At 47.1% G+C, this 20,358-nt stretch overlaps 1 protein-coding gene and 1 non-coding gene across 10 annotated transcripts in view; one reads left to right on the top strand and one right to left on the bottom strand.

The window, feature by feature from the left end:
• Positions 1–4,308, bottom strand: part of LOC104007708 (uncharacterized) — a 73,877-nt gene extending 69,569 nt beyond the window's left edge. For all 6 annotated transcript variants that reach the window (XR_008536798.2, XR_001720348.4, XR_010159641.1 and 3 more), the window contains exon 1: positions 3,706–4,308. This is a non-coding gene — a transcript (uncharacterized LOC104007708). The remainder of the gene's footprint in view (positions 1–3,705) is intronic.
• On the top strand, positions 2,059–11,697 carry KLF10 (KLF transcription factor 10). Of its 4 annotated transcripts, none has more exons than XM_063817336.1 (6): positions 2,059–2,202; positions 3,374–3,440; positions 4,695–4,917; positions 8,088–8,321; positions 8,425–9,337; positions 10,095–11,697. In XM_063817336.1, exons 3-6 carry the CDS (start codon positions 4,882–4,884, stop codon positions 10,352–10,354), a joined length of 1,443 nt encoding a protein of 480 aa, XP_063673406.1. In that variant the 5' UTR covers positions 2,059–2,202; positions 3,374–3,440; positions 4,695–4,881; the 3' UTR covers positions 10,355–11,697. The 4 variants fall into 4 exon arrangements, with proteins under 4 accessions (XP_063673406.1, XP_063673405.1, XP_528205.2 ...); XM_063817335.1 differs by lacking the exon at positions 2,059–2,202 and adding an exon at positions 2,754–2,908; XM_528205.6 differs by lacking the exons at positions 2,059–2,202; positions 3,374–3,440 and having other exon boundaries at positions 4,414–4,917.
• The last annotated feature ends 8,661 nt before the right edge of the window (positions 11,698–20,358 follow it).

Here is a 20,358-nt window from a genome sequence, read left to right as displayed (position 1 = left end):
AAAAAAAAAATCTTGAGTGCTTCGTATAGAACAGATACTAGATCAAAAAGATGATTATAGGCTGGGTGTGGTGGCTCATGCCTGTAATCTAAGCACTTTGGGAGGCCAAGACAGGAGAATTGCTTGAGGCTGGGAGTTCAAGACCAGCCTGGTCAACATAGTGAGACCTAAGCTCTACAAATAGTAAAAAAAAAAAAAAGAAAAAAAGAAAAAAAAAATTCAGCCAAGGCTGGGTGCAGCGGCTCACACCTGTAATCCCAGCACTTTGGGAGGCCAAGGCAGGTGGATCACTTGAGGTCAGGAGTTCAAGACCAGCCTGACCAACATGTGAAACCCTGTCTCTACTAAAAATACAAAAATTAGCTAGGTGTGGTGGCAGGTGCCTGTAATCCTAGCTACTCGGAGGCTGAGGCAGGAGAATCACTTGAACCCAGGAGGCGGAGGTTGCAGTGAGCTGAGATTGTGCCACTGCACTCCAGCCTGGGCAACAGAGTGAGACTCCATCTCAAAAAAAAAAAAAAAAATCAGCCAAGTGTGGCAGCACACACCTGTAGTCTCAACTACTCAGAAGGCTGAGGTGGGAGGATCATTTGAGCAGAGGAGGCCAAGGGTTCAGTGAACTGTGATCACCCCACTGCACTCCAGCCTGGGTGACAGTGCAAGACCTTGGCTCAAAAATATAGATGATTATACATGATCACCATCTCAGGAGTTCAGATCTGGATGGAGCATGGGCAGGACTCAGTATCGTAAAAAAATGTTCCTTGCAAAATGACTAATCCACTCCCAGCATGAAGGTGTGGACAATGTACGCTGAGAGCAAAGAAGAACCATCAATTCATCCCGGCGTTATGAAGGAAGCCTTCAACAAAGTGACAGTGGTACAAAGCCCTTGAAAGCCAAGAAGGCAAAGGGGGCCTTCAGGGATGCAAATGTACATTTTTTTGTTTTGTTTTTGTTTTTGAGACGGAGTCTCGCTCTGTTGCCCAGGCTGGAGTGCAGTGGCACGATCTCGGCTCACTGCAAGCTCCGCCTCCCGGGTTCACACCATTCTCCTGCCTCAGCCTCCCGAGTAGCTGGGACTCCAGGTGCCTGCCACTGTGCCCGGCTAATTTTTTTGGTATTTTTTAGTAGAAACGGGGTTTCACCGTGGTCTCAATCTCCTGACCTCGTGATCCACCCGCCTCGGCCTCCCAAAGTGCTGGGATTACAGGCGTGAGCCACCGCGCCCGGCTGCAAATGTACATTTCTTGTACATGGCGTCCCCTAGCACTTTAAAGAAAAATCCCCATTTCGGCCGGGCACGGTGGCTCATGCCTGTAATCCCATCACTTTGGGAGGCCGAGGCAGGCAGATCACGAGGTCAAGAGACTGAAACCATCCTGGCCAACATGGTGTAACCCCGTCTGTACTAAAAATACAAAAATTAGCTGGGCGTGGTGGCGCACGCCTGTAGTCCCAGCTACTCAGGAAGCTGAGGCAGGAGAATTGATTGAACCTGGGAGGTGGAGGTTTCAGTGAGCCAAGATCACACCACTGCACTCCAGCCTGGTGAAAGAGCGAGACTCCGTCAGAAAAAAAAAAAGAAAAGAAAAAGAAAATCCCCATTTCAAACCATGACCTATAACTTCCTCAGTAGTCTAGCTCCTCCCGCTTTACTTTCCAACCTCATCCCCTCCCACTCTCCCTGACACCCTCTGCACCTCCAGCCACATTGCATCCCATGGGGCCAGGTCCTTCCTGCTGTAAGACTGCCTTAGCTGCTCCCTCTACTTAGGTGCACTTGCCCGGGATCCTCCTACCTTCTCATGAGGTTTTCAGCTTAAACATCTCCTTGGAGCAAGCTTCTCCTATATCTCATACCAAACCAGTTGCCCAGTCACAATCTTACCACCCTGTTACAATTTGGTGCACTGTAGTGAACTTACCTACCTTAATGGTGCTTTTGTGTGTGTGTGTGTGTGTGTATTCGACGTGTACTTATCTTTGCCTCCCCTGGCCTGTCTTGTTCACTGCTACTGTCCCTGGAACAGTGCCTAGAACACATAGTAGATGCTCAACAAATAGTTGTCGAATGGAGTGGATACACGAACAAAGGCATGTGCAACATAGTGTTTCCTGAATGAGGATGTGGCTCGGAGACATGAAAATGCACCATATGTTTGAGGAACAGCAAGCGGTTTGCTGTGGCTGTGGGCAAGGGTAAGTCTGGGTGGAAGACGAGGTGGGGAGGGTTGGGAGAGTCCTATAGTTGGAGGCTGACTGGATAGCTCAGAACTGAATGGCCTTTCATATCCTGGCAACAGGAGCCATGGATCATTTTTAAGGAGAGAATGTTATGATTGGATCATGACTTTTAAAAAGCCATTCCAGTCACAGTATGGAGCTTGGGCAATGGAAAATAAGCTGGAGTGTGGGTGGAGGTTGGGTGGGGGGATTGCAGATTGTTTAATCAGAGCAAGACTTGATGACAGATTGATCTAGTGCAACATTTGGAGGGTAGAAATGGAAAGTGAGAACAGAGACATTTCTGAGGCAAAACTGCTGGGTCCTGGGGAACAATCAGATCCAGGGCTTTGAGAGAGAAGGTGAAGGCTGGAAGGAGACAAGGCACGCATCCGGGAAGGAGTAGAATCAGCAATTCTAGTTTTGGATATGTTGTCTGAGGAGCCCGGGAAACATCTTTCTCTGAATCTCTAGGAATTGTGCCACCACCACACTGTTCCTCCTACCCCTTTTCTCTTTTCTTTCCTGTTTTGAATCACTCTCACAAGTCAAGACCGCTCCCTGCTTCTCAGCCCGCTGGGGAGCCAGGCCAGCAGGCCCCACATTCCTGAGGAAGGGACAGGGTTCTGGCCTGGAGGGTCTAGCAGAAGCCACCCCAGGGGAGGGCCCGACAGGAAGGAAGGTAGGCCTGCCGGAGGGGCATACAGGAGCTTCCTCTCCCGCCACAGTGTCCAGGGCCAACTGCTCCAGCCCTCAGGCTGGGTCAACAGGATGGGACAGCCCAGGCGGAAGGAAGCCTGTGGGGAGGGACACCCCGCAGACAGAAGCAGGGACATAGGGTGGGGAGAGGCAGGAAGAGCTGCCGGGCTGCTGAGCTGGCGCCTCTCCAGCAGACTCAGGAGGGGCGGTGACAGGAGGCCATTCTCTCCTCATCCCCGCAGCCCTGGGCCTCTCTGGTCCTGGCCAACAGTATTACTATCATTATTATTGCTGTTGTTCGCTAGCCTGGGCCTTAGATACATTAGAAAAAAACCATCGGAAGATACGCATAGCATTGGCAGTTTCTAAAACAATTAATTCCCTTCCTGTGTTCATTCTGTGATTACTGGGATAGAAATGCTATTTGCATTACCAGCCTTTCATTCAGTTACAGAGACGTGAGTGCTCGAAGGAGAGACAGTGATTTTTGCCTTAAATTCAGCCGTCCAAATCGGGTAAGATCTCCGATTTGCTTTAAGCCCCGTTATCACTGCCTTCCTCTCCAACAACAGCTGCTGTGATCGCGCACAAACGGCCAAACGGGGGCAAATCCGTGCCAAAGCAGGGCCATGGGCTTTCCTGATCAGAAGGCCCAGCCCCAGCCCCCAGGCGCAGCACACGGGCGGCTTCCTTTCAGAAACCCTGCCTGCCTCCCACCAGCTGGAGTGGGTGGGTGGGGCGGTAGTGGTGCCAGTTTCAGGGAACGGCCGGCAAACCCACCTCCAGGTGTGCTCCAGCGGGAGCCTGGAGACCCTAGGAGAGCCCTCCCCACAAGCGGCTTCCAGGCAGGACGCTTCCAGAGGTCTTGGTCCAGGGGTGGGGGTGAGGTGGGGTCTACCTTTCAAACAGCTACAATGTAAACTTCAGCTACACCGAGCTCAAACTCGATTCCGCAGCCGAGTGTCGGCGCCAGAGAAGGATAAAAACTCGGGTCTACGGCTCCCCACCACGCCCCTGGTCCGGTCCTCTGGGCTTCCAGGAGTCCTCACGCCATCCTCTGGGTTGCCCAGGAGGAAGGATGGGCGGGGCGGGCAGGCGCTGCAGATGGGGAGGGCGAGCCCGCGGCACGGCGTGAGCGGGGGAGAGGCGCGCGAGCAGATGTCGGCTCCGTGACAGGGTCCCCCATCCCGCGCCCCAGTGCTCCCCGAGGCTTAGCGAGGCAAAACCCAGCAAATGCTTCAGAAATGCAGCTCAGTCGGTCACCGGGTTCTGCTTCCTCATCAGACGCGCAAGAGGATGGCGCTTCCAATGCAAATCTCTTGGCTCCGGCCCCTTGGCTGGCAGCCGCCGCGTCCCCCGCCTGCCTGGCGTCCCGCCCACTCCGTGGCGGGCTGAGACGAGGCCCGGCGCGGAGGGGACGGGGCGGAGCGGGCATCCCTCCCCACCCCCCACGTGGGGCTGGCCCTCCGCAGTGCCTGGGCGCGCTGCAGTCGCCGCGCCTCCCCGGCCGCGGCACCGCCTCTCTAGGCAGGGGCGGGGGACGAGGGGCAAGGAGTGGGCGAGGGGTGGGCGAGGGGCGGGGGGCGTCACTCATTCAGGTGGCCTCTGGAGTTCCCCGGGGCAGGGCCGAGGGAACACGCTGCCGGGGATTGTGTACACGCTCCACTGACACCAGCTTCACGCTGCCGGGCAGTCGCCGATCACGCGTGGCCCCGCGAGCCCATTGGCCGGCGCCTCACACACCTTTGCCGTTGATTGGCCGGCCTCAGGCTCCGCCCCCACCCCCGCCCGCGGCGCGGGGCAGGCTGAGCGGCTACCTGAATGGGGAGGGGGCAGACGGCGCTGAGCGCGGCGGCGGCGGGAGCGGCGTCGAGTGTCTCCGTGCGCCCTTCTGTGGCCAAGCAGCCAGCAGCCTAGCAGCCAGTCAGCTTGCCGCCGGCGGCCAAGCAGCCAACCATGCTCAACTTCGGTGCCTCTCTCCAGCAGACTGCGGTAAGTCATTTGGGGATGCCCCTGTGCTTCCTCGCCTGGTCTTGTCTGGGGGGCCAAAGGGGGCGCGAACCCCGAGCCCCTGACATCAGCCATGCCTGAGAATTGGGGCTGCAGCGGAGTCGTGGGGAAGCAAAGGGTTTCCTGCCTGCAGACTATGGGCATTAGTGAGGGCGTGTGTGTTGGGGAGGGGGTAGAACCAGGGGGCTGGGATCTTCAGACAGGGACAGGGGTCTTACTCTAGATGTACTGAGGGGAAGGGACAACTCCGCATGGAGACCCCGAGAGGGCTGGTGAGGAGGAGGATGACGAGCGGGGGAGGAGTGGGGAGGGGGCCGTTGCCCTGCAGCGAGGTTGGGGTACAGTGTGGAACGGGAGTCGCGGGAGGGACAAGGGGGCTACCCTCACCTGGTACCGAGGAGAGATGCCCGGTCTGGCTCAGGAACGCGAGCCAGGGGAGGAGGGGGCTGCTCGCAAGCACTCGGGAGGCGGGGTGTCCACAGGAGAGGCGAGTGGGCTACCCATCCTGGGGGTCTGAACCCACGCTTGGAAGACGGGGGCTGCTCAGCAGATAGCTCGGGGCTGGGGGAAGGGGCGCCTGTCGTCGGCGCGGGGGGATGACACGAGGGCCCGCCGACAGCCCTGGGGGACGAGTTGCTCCCCCAGACGTCTGGAGGGGGACTCTTACCCCAGGGGCAGGTGGCCGCCTTCTGACGACTCCTTGGAAGAGGCGGGGAGCCGCCTCTGGGGCAGGAGGGTGGGAAGCGGGACCCAGCAGCTGGGGCGGGAAGGTGGGCGGGGGGAGCTGGGCCGCGAGACGCGGGGGCCGCGCGTCTGGAGCCGGGGCCTGTGGGGGCTGCACGTCTGGGAACCCGTGGAGACGCGCGGCGGGAGGGGCCTGGAGCTGCCGGAAGCCACGGGGAGGGGGCGCCGCGTCTACAGGGAGAGACGGGGTGGTCTGAGGTCCCGTGGGCCGCGTGGGCGGGAAGTGCCGAGGGCTCGGCCGGGTTCCCGGGGGCTGCCGGCGGGAGGAGGGCGGCGGCCGGGTTTCCGCGGGGACCTGGCTCCTCCTCCCGCATCTGAGGCGGAGGCCGGGGGTGGGCCGGGAGCGGGTGCGCCCGGGGAGCTTCTCGTCCCCGAGTGACCCAGCCCCGGCCTCCGCCAGGGGCGGGAGCGAGGCCCGGCCCCGCTGTCGGTTCCTAAGGGAACGGCGGCTCGCGGGGAGCTGGAAGGGGCGGGCGCCTCCCGGAGCCTGGCGCCCGCAGCCCCGCCCCTCCCCGCGGGCCCGGCGCGCACGGCCGGGCGGTTGGCGGCGGCGCCCGCGGCCCCTCCCCCGGGTCGGGCGCGGGCGGGGGCCCGCAAGCTCAGGAAGTAGGGGAAAGGTGACGGCGCGGCAATTCCCAGTTCACGTTTCCTGCGCCTCCCGGAGCAGCCGCTGATCACGCTTTGTTCACATGCCTCGCCCCCTCCTCGCCCACGCCCCCGCCCCGGGCCGCACAGCCAATCCGGGCTCGGGCCGCCGAGCCGGCCGGCCAATGGCGGGGGCAGGGGCGCGGGGACGTGCGAGCGGCGAGGAATGTTCCCAGTGACTCACCCGCGAGCCTCATTGAGGTTAGGGCGGCCCCATCCGTCGGTCCCCGCCAGCTAGGATCTCCCCCGCCGTCCGCCCCCGCCCCTCGTCTGCCTCCCCCGCCCGCGCCTCCGCCCGCGCTTCCCTTTCCTGCCTCGCGCCCCACTCCCTTTCCTCCCCTCCCTGTTTCCCTTCCTGTCTTTCCCAGCTCACGCTCTCTTTCCCTGCCGCCTGCCTTTCTTTTTTCCTTTTTTTGCATTGGCGTCTTGGGGCTGTTACACACACGCGCGCTGTCCATTGCAGCTTACATAAAGGCGGGCGCGATTATGCAATGGTATTGTTAGCGATATTTCAGGAGCAATGGCTCGTTTTCTTAGGATTTCAACACGAAGGCATCATGCATTTTTGAAAAACTAGTATTGAGAATAATACCTTGCAACGTAAAGAATGTTTTTTGGTATTTTTACACAATCTCTACTTTGACCAAACGAGTCTGGACAGTTTTCTTTTAATGGAAAATAGGAGAAATGGTGAGTAGTACCATTTTTTTTTTTTAGCGTAGTTCAAAGAACTTTACTATAAAACATTAGGTAGGAGTTCTACAAATAAGTGCAAAACCTGTGCTGTTATTTTGTCATCAAGCAGTTCTTTAAGGAATTAAAATAGATTCTACTTTGATTATGCTGACTTTTTAAAGTCGGTTTTTGCAAATTCCAAGTAGAATATTAAATTTTTTGATTATCCAGTTTTTAGTAATATTGCATTAGCTATGTTGTAGTTATGTATGGCAAACCGTTGTGTCAAATAGATTCAGTAAAAGGGAGCACAAATATGAAGAGGTTGAAAGTTAATTAAAATAAACATTAGAATTTTTTTCTATGTATATCACTTGATTTTTCTTTACCATAATCAAGTGATCAAATTTTAGATCTTAAATAATGCAATTTTAACTTGAAAGATACCCTGAGGATCCCTTATCTTTTGATTTTTATCCCAAAGTGCAAAGTGACTTTCCAAAGGTCAGACCCATAACAACAGGCCAGAGCTCTACTACATTTTGTCTTTATTAGAAGGTTTTGGCTATTTTTTTTTCTATCAGCAATTTGTACCTCAAAAGACCTCATACCATACCTGTAATATTTAAGAAGATAAATTTTTTGCCGCACTCTTAGTTTTTTTGTCCGACTCCAGTTGCAGGTAGCTACTCTGTAAAGTCTATATAAAACACTTTTTTTCTTCTTAGCCAAATACTTCTCCTTTTGGATCACAAATACATTGATAATTTTCGTCTTAGTCCCCTTAATGGTAGTAGGTGTGCCTCTCTCCCATGAACGGATATCGCTTTATCAGTGTTAAAGTCTAAATGTTAACAGAAAGAATGAGGAAGATTTTATTGCCACTACTGTGAGGTTTGGGTTACCTACCTAACAAGTGTAGCTGAACTTCCTTAGTATCATAGTAAGTGTGAGAGGAAAATTATTTCTGATTTTAATTTGGAAAGTTGTGTGAGTTGTAAAAAAAAAAATTTTTTTTTCTCATTTTTCTGTGTGTCATTTGGATGACAAAAAATATGCTTATAAGCTTTCCTCTTTTGTTTTTATAGGAGGAAAGAATGGAAATGATTTCTGAAAGGCCAAAAGAGAGTATGTATTCCTGGAACAAAACTGCAGAGAAAAGTGATTTTGAAGCTGTAGAAGCACTTATGTCAATGAGCTGCAGTTGGAAGTCTGATTTTAAGAAATACGTTGAAAACAGACCTGTTACACCAGTATCTGATTTGTCAGAGGAAGAGAATCTGCTTCCGGGAACACCTGATTTTCATACAATCCCAGCATTTGTAAGTATTATTGTTTTTAAGATAGACGTAAATTATATAATTTCTTAAAATTTGTATAATAAACTGTAGATTTCTCATGCTTATGTATTTCCCTTTTCTTTAGTGTTTGACTCCACCTTACAGTCCTTCTGACTTTGAACCCTCTCAAGTGTCAAATCTGATGGCACCAGCGCCATCTACTGTACACTTCAAGTCACTCTCAGATACTGCCAAACCTCACATTGCCGCACCTTTCAAAGAGGAAGAAAAGAGCCCAGTATCTGCCCCCAAACTCCCCAAAGCTCAGGCAACAAGTGTGATTCGCCATACAGCTGATGCCCAGCTATGTAACCACCAGTCCTGCCCAATGAAAGCAGCCAGCATCCTCAACTATCAGGACAATTCTTTTAGAAGAAGAACCCACCTAAATGTTGAGGCTGCAAGAAAGAACATACCATGTGCCGCTGTGTCACCAAACAGATCCAAATGTGAGAGAAACACAGTGGCAGATGTTGATGAGAAAGCAAGTGCTGCACTTTATGACTTTTCTGTGCCTTCCTCAGAGACGGTCATCTGCAGGTCTCAGCCAGCCCCTGTGTCCCCACAACAGAAGTCAGTGTTGGTCTCTCCACCTGCAGTATCTGCAGGGGGAGTGCCACCTATGCCGGTCATCTGCCAGATGGTTCCCCTTCCTGCCAACAACCCTGTTGTGACAACAGTCGTTCCCAGCACTCCTCCCAGCCAGCCACCAGCCGTTTGCCCCCCTGTTGTGTTCATGGGCACACAAGTCCCCAAAGGCGCTGTCATGTTTGTGGTACCCCAGCCCGTTGTGCAGAGTTCAAAGCCTCCGGTGGTGAGCCCGAATGGCACCAGACTCTCTCCCATTGCCCCTGCTCCTGGGTTTTCCCCTTCAGCAGCAAAGGTCACTCCTCAGATTGATTCATCAAGGATAAGGAGTCACATCTGTAGCCACCCAGGATGTGGCAAGACATACTTTAAAAGTTCCCATCTGAAGGCCCACACGAGGACGCACACAGGTACCAGCCACTTCTTATGTCTTTAGTGTTTAAATGAAGAGGTTTTGGCTGTGATCACACATTTAAACCCAGGAGGATAAGGAATAACTTGCCTTTAGCTAGTTTAGAGGATGGTATTTACCAGTGCAAGGTCCTCCAAAAGGCTGTATTGGAGGCTGCTCACGAGTGCCATAATCCTTGCACTTTAGGAGACCAAGGTGGGAGGATTGTTTGAGCATAGGAGTTCAAAACCAGCCTGTGCAACATACTGAGACCTCATCTCTACAAATAATTTAAAAATAAGTATGTAAATACTTTATTGATGTGCTTTTGTTTCAGTCTCTCAAATGATGATTCTGTAGATGTCTGAGTAGTTACTTTAATAAGGTATCTTTAAAGCCTTTGAATCATAGTTAAAGTCAGGGAGTCTTTTCATTTTTGGCTTTTTTTAAGGGATGAAAAAAAACTGCTCTGTTGCCCAAACTGGTCTCAAACTTCTGGGCTCAAGCTATCCTCCTGCCCCAGCCTTCTGAGTAGTTGGGACTACAGGTGCCTACTACTCCACCCGGCTGCCTTATTTCATGTGGGGAAGAGTTTTGTAAATGTGATCGAGTGACAAGTTGAAATTGGAGCAATACATATCTCATATTCATTTGACAGTTTGATTTATTAGCTTTTATTATTTAAAATGTATCTTCTCATATACTTTTAGACAGAATTGAACATATAATTTACGGCAATCTTATGCATAATAATGATTTGTATGTCTTTGTTTTAGGAGAAAAGCCTTTCAGCTGTAGCTGGAAAGGTTGTGAAAGGAGGTTTGCCCGTTCTGATGAACTGTCCAGACACAGGCGAACCCACACGGGTGAGAAGAAATTTGCGTGCCCCATGTGTGACCGGCGGTTCATGAGGAGTGACCATTTGACCAAGCATGCCCGGCGCCATCTATCAGCCAAGAAGCTACCAAACTGGCAGATGGAAGTGAGCAAGCTAAATGACATTGCTCTACCTCCAACCCCTGCTCCCACACAGTGACAGACCGGAAAGTGAAGAGTCAGAACTAACTTTGGTCTCAGCGGGAGCCAGTGGTGATGTAAAAATGCTTCCACTGCAAGTCTGTGGCCCCACAACGTGGGCTTAAAGCAGAAGCCCCACAGCCTGGCACGAAGGCCCCGCCTGGGTTAGGTGACTAAAAGGGCTTCGGCCACAGGCAGGTCACAGAAAGGCAGGTTTCATTTCTTATCACATAAGAGAGATGAGAAAGCTTTTATTCCTTTGAATATTTTTTGAAGGTTTCAGATGAGGTCAACACAGGTAGCACAGATTTTGAATCTGTGTGCATATTTGTTACTTTACTTTTGCTGTTTATACTTGAGACCAACTTTTCAATGTGATTCTTCTAAAGCACTGGTTTCAAGAATATGGAGGCTGGAAGGAAATAAACATTACGGTACAGACATGGAGATGTAAAATGAGTTTGTATTATTACAAATATTGTCATCTTTTTCTAGAGTTATCTTCTTTATTATTCCTAGTCTTTCCAGTCAACATCGTGGATGTAGTGATTAAATATATCTAGAACTATCATTTTTACACTATTGTGAATATTTGGAATTGAACGACTGTATATTGCTAAGAGGGCCCAAAGAATTGGAATCCTCCTTAATTTAATTGCTTTGAAGCATAGCTACAATTTGTTTTTGCATTTTTGTTTTGAAAGTTTAACAAATGACTGTATCTAGGCATTTCATTATGCTTTGAACTTTAGTTTGCCTGCAGTTTCTTGTGTAGATTTGAAAATTGTATACCAATGTGTTTTCTGTAGACTCTAAGATACACTGCACTTTGTTTAGAAAAAAAACTGAAGATGAAATATATATTGTAAAGAAGGGATATTAAGAATCTTAGATAACTTCTTGAAAAAGATGGCTTATGTCATCAGTAAAGTACCTTTATGTTATGAGGATATAATGTGTGCTTTATTGAATTAGAAAATTAGTGACCATTATTCACAGGTGGACAAATGTTGTCCTGTTAATTTATAGGAGTTTTTTGGGGATGTGGAGGTAGTTGGGTAGAAAAATTATTAGAACATTCACTTTTGTTAACAGTATTTCTCTTTTATTCTGTTATATAGTGGATGATATACACAGTGGCAAAACAAAAGTACATTGCTTAAAATATATAGTGAAAAATGTCACTATATCTTCCCATTTAACATTGTTTTTGTATATTGGGTGTAGATTTCTGACATCAAAACTTGGACCCTTGGAAAACAAAAAGTTTTAATTAAAAAAAATCCTTGTGACTTACAATTTGCACAATATTTCTTTTGTTGTACTTTATATCTTGTTTACAATAAAGAATTCCCTTTGGTATATGGAATGGTCATTGCATTTCTTAAAAACCATTCTCAACTCTCACCTTGACATTGATCACTTACATTATCCAAGGACTTAGTGTCTGAATTTCTCTAAGGGTCTCATTCAAATTTAGAACTGTAGGAGTATGTCTTTAACATGAATCCATTTAGAGAGTATACAAAGTGAGGCCAAATATCTATTTGGTGAGGTAATATGTGAACCAGCCAGTTCTAAGAAAGCACATTTAATTTTTAAACATTGTTTTTTATTTTTCAAGACACAGTTTCACTCTGTCACCCAGGCTGGAGTGCAGTGGCATGATCTCAGCTCACTACAACCTCCACCTCCCAGATTCAAGTGATTCTCCTACCTCAGCCTCCAGAGTAGCTGGGATTACAGGTGTGCACCACCATGCCCGGCTAATTTTTATATTAGTAGAGACGGGGTTTTGCCGTGTTGGTCAGGCTGGTCTCAAACTCCTGACCTCAAGTGATCCGCCCATCTTGGCCTCCCAAAGTGCTAATTTTTAAACATTCTTGAATATTTTGATATTTAACAATATTTTGATATTAACGAAATCTTGTTAAGTAGTAGTCAAGTTAAAGGGAACACCGCAGTGAATAATTACAAGCAATGAAACTGCCGTGGCAAATGAAAAGAAGGCTGACTTATTAAATAGCGAGTAAACTGCTTACCTCTAGAAGTTAGACAATTAAGTGATACCTTAAATGCAATAAACATATTGGTACTTAAGCCTCATGAAAAGTAATCCACCTCTGAAGAGAAACACTTGTTAGTCACTCATCAGTGGAAGGAACTAAGGGCTGTAAATGCTACTTGGTGTATAGAGTATAATTTTGTAGATTACTATTTTAGCTTGCACTGAAGTCCCCTTGTGGTCAGGAGAACATCTTCCACAATGCCCAACTTAACCAGTGACCTAGAGTCTGCCTCATTGTTGAATAAACACCATGGTAAGGGACCGTGTACTCACTTGGCAGCAGTTGTAGGACAGGTTTCTCAGGACATCTGTACACCTGTTGCTACTTTTCTTGGAAACTTAATACCACATGAGTATGACATAGCTGCTGGAGAGAGGCTTTGCCATTCTGGCCTCTGGTGTAGCTTTGGTGTTGGGCACCTGGACCGTCCTCTTGCTTTAGAGCTTTTCATGGTGGCAGGTGTCCAGAAGTGGGAATGGAGGAAGATGACTGAAATATTCTCTGCCTCCCCCAATGCTCAGTCCCTTGTAATGATGTGGCCCATGAAACTATGCCACCCGTTGGCCGTATTCTTTGCAGTCCTAGTTGGTATCTGAGATCTTTCCTTAGGAATCTTGTAAACAGAGTTACTGTTTTTGAGTTGAACGTTGAAGCAGGATCTAATTTTTTTTTTTTTTAGACAGAGTCTCACTCTGTTGCCCAGGCTGGAGTGCAGTGGCATGATCTCAGCTCTCTGCAAACTCTGCCTCCTGGGTTCAAGTGATTCTCCTGCCTCAGCCTTCCCAAGTAGCTGGGATTACAGGCGCCCAAAATTAATAAGTTAAACTTGGTACAATACTATTAAGTTTTCATAAGGATACTAAAATGGAGAAAAGTTGAAGCAGAAACACCTTTTTACTAGCTTAATTTTTTACTAGCTTTTCTACTTTTTCCTATTACAGGACCTAATCCAGGATCTCAAATTGCATTTAGTTGTCATGTCTCTGCAGCCTCCTCCAATCTGTAGTAGTTCCTCAGTCCTGTCATTTGAACATTACTTGTCAGTTATTTTGCAGAATGTCCCTTAATGTGGGTTTGTCTGATGTTTATTCATGATTAGATTGAGGCTATGGGGTATGTGGGAAAGATGCCCCAGAGTGATAATGCCCTTCTCCGCACATCTTACCTACGAAAACATGGTGTCCATATGCACTCCTGGTGATGCTAACCTCACTCACTTTGGCTAGGGTGATATCTGTTGGAATTTTCCACTGTAAATTTACCATTTTTCTCCTTATAATTATTAAATATGTAGAGGGACATACTTTAAGATTATGCAAATAACCTGTTTCTGCTTACACTTTTCCCCATTTATTTTAGTATCCTTATGGAAATGTTGCCTGGGGCAATTATTACTGTGATATGCTAATTTCCTCATTATTTATTAAGTTGGAATTCTGTAAGAGTTGTTTCTTCTCCATTTATTCAGTTTTTTTAAATGTCAGCATGGACTTGAATATTTATCTCATTCTTTGAGTTGTAACACTATACTTAATTATTCTGTGACTCACTTGTTCCACCTTTGGCCCTTGTTAGCTCTTTCAGTATTCAACCATTTTTAATAAATGAAGATGAAAATTTTATATGGTTCAACCTATCATTTCTCACTGGAACGAGAGCTGTTTGATATTAGTAACTACTTTTTTAAAGTGTTTTCTACCTGCGTTGCTGCCACCCTGTCTAATCCAGCATCTCTCACTCAAGCCAGTGCAGCCACCCCTAACTGGCCTCCCTGCCTCTGTCCTGTCTTCTTACTATCCAGTCTCCTCACAACAGAGTCTTTTGAAAATGCAAACCTGATAATGTCACTTTTCTGTTCAAAACACTTCAGAAATCTCCCAATGCTCTCAGAGTCAAGTCTAGGTTTTATAACATGGTCTAGAACAGTACTGTCTAATAGAAATATAATGTGAGCCATATGTAATTTGAAATTTTCTAGTAGCCGCATCAAAAAAGCAAAAAAAAAAAGTTTATATTTAAAATTTGTATTTAAAAAACATTTAATTTAATGTTAGTGGTAATCTTTGAAATCTAGTCTAGTCTCAGTAGGGACTAGCCTCATTCCAAGTGCTCTGTAGCCACAGGTGGCTGCTGCAGTGGACCGAGCAGGTCTAGAAGACCGTGCACATTTAGGCTTCTACCAACCTCCCACCACACCACTTTCCATCTTGTACTCTACATTGTGTCCAAGCTCTGAGCCTTCCTATGTGCTATGTCTTCTGCTGGGAATGTTTTCCCTGCCCCCCAACCCTTTTTCCCCCCCCAAGACATAGTCTCACTGTTGCCCAGCCTGGAGTGCAATGGTGTGATCTCGGCTCACTGCAACCTCTGCCTCCCAGGTTCAAGTGATTCTCCCGCCTCAGCCTCCCGAGTAGCTGGGATTACAGGTGCCCACCACCACACCTGGCTTATTTTTGTATTTTTAGTAGAGAGGGGGTTTCATCATGTTGACCAGGCTGGTCTTGAACTCCTGACCTTAGGCGATCCACCCACCTTGGCCTCCTAAAGTGTTGGGATTACAGGCATGAGCCACGCACCCGGCCTTCCCTGCCCTTTTACCTTGACATTTCCACTGTCATAATAATCATTATTACCCTTTACTTCATGTCTTTTTTCCCCTGACTGTAAAACTTCATGAGGAAAAGCACCCAGTGGGTCTAGCTCACTGCTACATCACCAGCATCTAGCACAGTTTCTGACACGTAGCACAGGCTTAACAATTTTGCCAAACTGAAAGTTGAGCCGTGAAGAGGCCTGTGCAATTTTAGGGAGGGAGAACAACTAAGAAGTTGTTACATGCAGGATATAGAAAAAGGAGACGAGAAGCTGAAGATTGCCTTTTTCTTGTTCCCATTATTCTTTGCTAGTGCTGGAAGGACCATTTATTCCACCTTCCAAACTCTTAAAGAGTCTCATGGCATTTGAATTCTCTTCATTGCATTTTTAAGGGGGCAGGGAAGAAATCTGATCAAGACACATACACTAGGCTCACTAAGTCCCTTCGTGTGAGTCTAATGCTTCAGCCTGGAAGGGCTGAAAAGTGTTGCCTTGGCTCTTACCCTACCCTTTCTCTTTAGAAGACTTTCAGAATAAGGCAGAGACAGAAATGGAGACTTCCATCAAGGGCACTGGACATCAGCAGAGCCCTGGAACTAGACGAGATCTTCTGGGCAACACCTTAAGGGAATTTTATTCTGATGCCTTAATCCAGTCCTGGCATTTTGCTGACCAACTTAAGCAGAGCTTGAGAAATGATAAAGTTGATTTTCAAAGAGCACTGCCTCTAATTTTTTACACAGGTAACTGTGCCCTGGAGGTGTCAGTATCAGGGAAAGATCAAAAGATCAAAATGATCAAATTAAAAGACCTGGTATATTAAGGTTCTCCCAGAAAAATAGAACCAATGGAACAAACAGAACATGTATACATATGTATTCCTTATATGAAACTGAATAAAAGGAATCAGGTCATGTAATTATGGAGACTGACAAGTCCCAAGATCAGCAGTCAGCCAGCTAGAGACCCAGAAGAACCAACAGTGTAGTTCTAGTCCAAATGCCAGCAGGTTCAAGAACCAGGAAGAGTCTATGTTTCAATCTGAGTACAAAGGCTGGAAAAAAAATAAAGTCCCAGCTCGAAGGCAGTCAGGTATCAAGGGTTCCTCTTACTTAGCCTTTTGCTTCATTCAGGCCTTCAACTGATTGGATGAGGCCAATCCCCATTGGGGAGGGCAATCTGCTGTCCCCAGTCTACCAATCCACACGTTCATGTCCTCCAGAAACACCCTCAAACACACACCCAGAACTTTTGACCACATATATGGGCATCCTGTGGCCCAATCGAGTTGTCACATAAAATTACCTACCATGGGCCAGGTGTGGTGGCTCACACTTGTAATCCTAATGCTTTGGAAGACCAAGGCAGGAGGATTGCTTGAGCCCAAGGAGCTCGAGAACAGCCTGGGCAACATAGGGACATCCCATCTGGACAAAAAAAAAAAAAAAAAAAAAAAAGAAAGAAAGAAAAAATTAGCCAGGCATTACCATCACATTGGGGATTAAGTAAAAATAAATAAATACATACATAAAAATAATAAATAAAAAATTAGCCAGGCATGGTGGTGCGCACCTGTAGTCCTAGCTGCTTAAGAGCCTGAGGTGGGAGGACCACTTGAGACTGGGAGGCTGCCGAGCTGTGACCACACCATTGCACTCCAGCCTGGGTGACAGAATGAGACCCTGTCTCAAACAAAAACAAACAAAACACCACACCTGGATTCTAGTCCTGGTTACACTGATAAATAGTTTATTCCTTAAGAAACTTGCTTTATCATTCTGGGTCTGGGTCTGCCTTTAAAAATGAGGCTAAATGCACCTGCCCTACTCAGCTTATCAAGCTACTGACAAGTTCAAATAAGATTTTGTACACAAAAGCCCTGGAAACTATAGTGCATTCGATGTTTGCTGGCACCATTGCAGCACCCGTGTCCAGGAACACACGCATGGCAGTGGATGCTTTAGAATGCCCACTGAGGGTGGCTGCCAATTCTAAAAAAGGGAAGCCACCTAGAACTGGATGATTGGAGAATTTTGATACCCAGAGTGCCCACATTTCTACCTATGTATGGTAATTATTTGGGTAACCCATTTACAGTAAATCTCATTGCAGCGAGGCCAATCTAATGGGAAGGAAAGCACAAAGCATGAAACCATGGCCATTTGCTGAGGAAAGCTAGAGCATGAGTACTCATCATTTAATTAGAAAGCATACATTTGGGTAGAGTTACCATAGAAGCCTCCAATGTATGAACTGAGTTCGTCAATTTACTGAAATCCCTTTGTTCTCTTTATAATGATCCCAGCTTGAGGGAATTCTCCAAGTCTGAATTTAGTTCATTCATTCATGATAAAGTGCCCAATCTCAGATGCCCCATCAAGCATGGGCTAAAAATGATATAAAGTTATGCCCAGAGCTCTAGGAATTCAAAATCCCAAGGAAATGAAGATCAGCATGAGTGACAAAAACATCTCTGCCCCAAGGAAATCATCAGGCCACACCTGTGCCAGGTCTGCCCACATAATGCGGCCTCAAATTGACAGACACAGAATTCCAAGGAAGCATAACTCTCTCATCTTTGGCTTATTCTAACGGAAGGAATAAAACTAAATGGAGCCGTCTGTTGTTTTAAGCTTCCCCTGCCAGTTGGCATCCTGATCTTGACAGAGATTAGAAATTCATGGCTCTCTACCATGGATGCCAACAATCCCTGCATGACCTTGATTGACCAGCTTGGCAGCAAGATGCTGAAAGGGAGAAAATGCCCCAAAATATAAAAAGGTGACACCTTATCTTTCTTTCATTTTCTTGGAAGAATTTAATTTTTAATTCTAAATTTTAATTCTAAATTGGAGGCACAGCCTGGGTTTAGAAAAATCTATATAAAATTCTGAGAAGAAAAGTTAAGAAATAACATGAAGTGAAGAAAGGATGACCCAGGCTGTGGTAGAAGCAGTTTCCTATTTCTCTGATTAAGCTGTGTGAAGCTTGAATATCAGTTTCAAAAAGGCACCCTTTTAGTTTGCACAATCTCATTGAAAAGATAAATACAAGCACTGAGTGTATTTACTTTACCACTAGACAAAGTAAAACAGTGTGGCCGTGTGAAAGGAAGCTTCTCCTGGGGTCATGGGGCCATCATGCTGGTGTCACTTCTATGCTGGCTACAAATGTAAGCTAAGTAAGCAATTTAACTATTTCACAGCTTTGTTTCAGTATCTATACAATACGGTTATAACGCTCATCTAACCTGTTTCTCAAGATAGAATTAGGCTTGAAAACTCTGTGTGTGTGTGTGTGTTGGGGGGGTGTTGGCAGTGGAGGGAGGGGGTTCAAACATTAAGAGGGCTGCCCAAATATCAATGGTGGGTATTGCACTGTCACAACTCAGATCAATTATTAAGACAGAAAAGGCCCCTATAGGTGGGGCAGCATCCGACGTCAGTATAGAAATTGTCATGTTGTGGTCCCTGTTAGGGAGGAAGGTCAAATTCCAAATGTTCACAAAATTGGGATGAAGCAATGAAGCAGCTCATTTCCAAGATGGCACCCAATAATTTTTGCTCTTGGATATTCATGTCCTCATGTAGTGTCTGCTCATTTTGACTAGAGTTGATCTATATAACCAGTAGGATGGTGTAGAAACGATGGTGTGTAATTTCCAAGACTCCTCATAAAAGATATTATTGTTTCCAGCATGATCCCTCTTGGATCACTCACTCTGAGGGAAGCCAGTTGTCATGTTGTGAGGATGCACAAGCAGGTCTATGGGGAGGTCTACATGCTGAGAACTACACCTTTTGCCAACAGCTAGCACCACGATGCCAACCAAGTGAGAGAGCTACTTGGAAGTAGATCTTCCAGCCTCAATCAAGCCTTCAGATGATGGCAACCCTAGCTGATATCTTGACTGTAACCTCTGACAACCCTGAGCCAGAACAATGTAGCTAAGCCATCCCCGATTCTTGACCTACAGAAACTGTGATAGATAACAAATGTATATAATTATCTTAAGCCACTACATTTTGGGATAATTTGCTAACACAGACTTAGCAATGGATATTAAAGGCAGTGAAGTATTTCTACAGAGTAGGCAGTAAGACCCCAAAGCCCCGAAATAAAGACAATGTTCAGTTTAGTCCAGTTTCCATGCTGACTTTAGCTCTTTAATTGGACAATATATTTTGGGAAGTGGCAAGACAGAGGAACAATGAACATATAGATTCCAGAGATTTCTACTAATTGGGACAATAGTATTGAAACTTCTAAGCTTTGATTATCTTTTTTTAAAATAGAAGAGTGTCTGGTATACTGGTTGTATTAGTTTGCTAGGGCTGCCATAACAAAGAACCACTGACTGGGTAGGTTAAACAACAGAAATTTATTTCCTCACACTTCCAGAGGCTAGAAGGCCAAGATCAAGATGTCAGCAGGATTGGTTTCTCCTGAGGCCTCTCTCCTTGCCTTGTGGGTGGCCATCTTCTCCCTGTGTCTTCACATGATTTTCCTCCTGTGTCTGTGCCCTGATCTCTTCTTTTAACAATACCAGTCATATTGAATTAGAGCCTGTTCCAGTGAACTCATTTACCCTTAGTTAACTCTTTTGAATCCTATTTCTAAATACAGTCGCATTCTGAGGTACTGGGGTTAGGACTTTAACATATGAATTTTGGGAAGGATCATAGCATTGGTCAACATGTCAGTCTATATTATTCCATCATAATACACCAATAGCAGTATTTTTTTCCTTCCTTTCCTTCCTTCCTCCCTCCCTCCTTCCCTTCCTCCCTTCCTCCCTTCCCTCTTTCCTCCCTCCCTCCCTTCTCTCCTTCCTCTTTCCTTCTCTCCCTCCCTCCCTTCCTTCCTCCCTTCCTTCTTTCCTTCCCTCCCCCTTTCCCTCCTTGCTTCCTTCTCCTTCCTTCCTTCATTCCTTCCTTCTTTCCTCCCTTCATTCTTTCCCTCCCTCCTTCCTTCCTTCATTCCTTCTTCCCTCCTTCCCTCCTTCCTCCCTTTCCTTCCCTCTTTCCTTTCTCCCTTTCTTTCCTTCGTTCCTCCCTCCCTCCATTTCTCCTTCCTTCCTTCCTTCCTTTTCCTTTTTTTTTTTTTTTTTAATTTTTTTGAGACAGGATCTCAATCTATCACCCAGGCCAGAGTGCAGTGGTGCCATCAGGGCTCATTGCAGCCTCAATCTCCACAAGCTCAGGTGATCCTCCCACCTCAACCTCTGGGTAGCTGGGACCCTAGATGCACACCACCAAGCCAGGCTAATTTTTGTATTTTTGGTAGAGATGGGTTTTCACCATGTTGCCCAGGCTGGTCTTGAACTCCTGAGCTCAAACAGTCTGCCCACCTCAGCCTC

The sequence above is a fragment of the Pan troglodytes genome, chromosome 7, assembly GCF_028858775.2.
Source record: "Pan troglodytes isolate AG18354 chromosome 7, NHGRI_mPanTro3-v2.0_pri, whole genome shotgun sequence".
Taxonomy (NCBI): domain Eukaryota; kingdom Metazoa; phylum Chordata; class Mammalia; order Primates; family Hominidae; genus Pan; species Pan troglodytes.
Note: the sequence above shows the minus strand (reverse complement) of the source record. Positions and strands in the feature narration are given on the sequence as shown.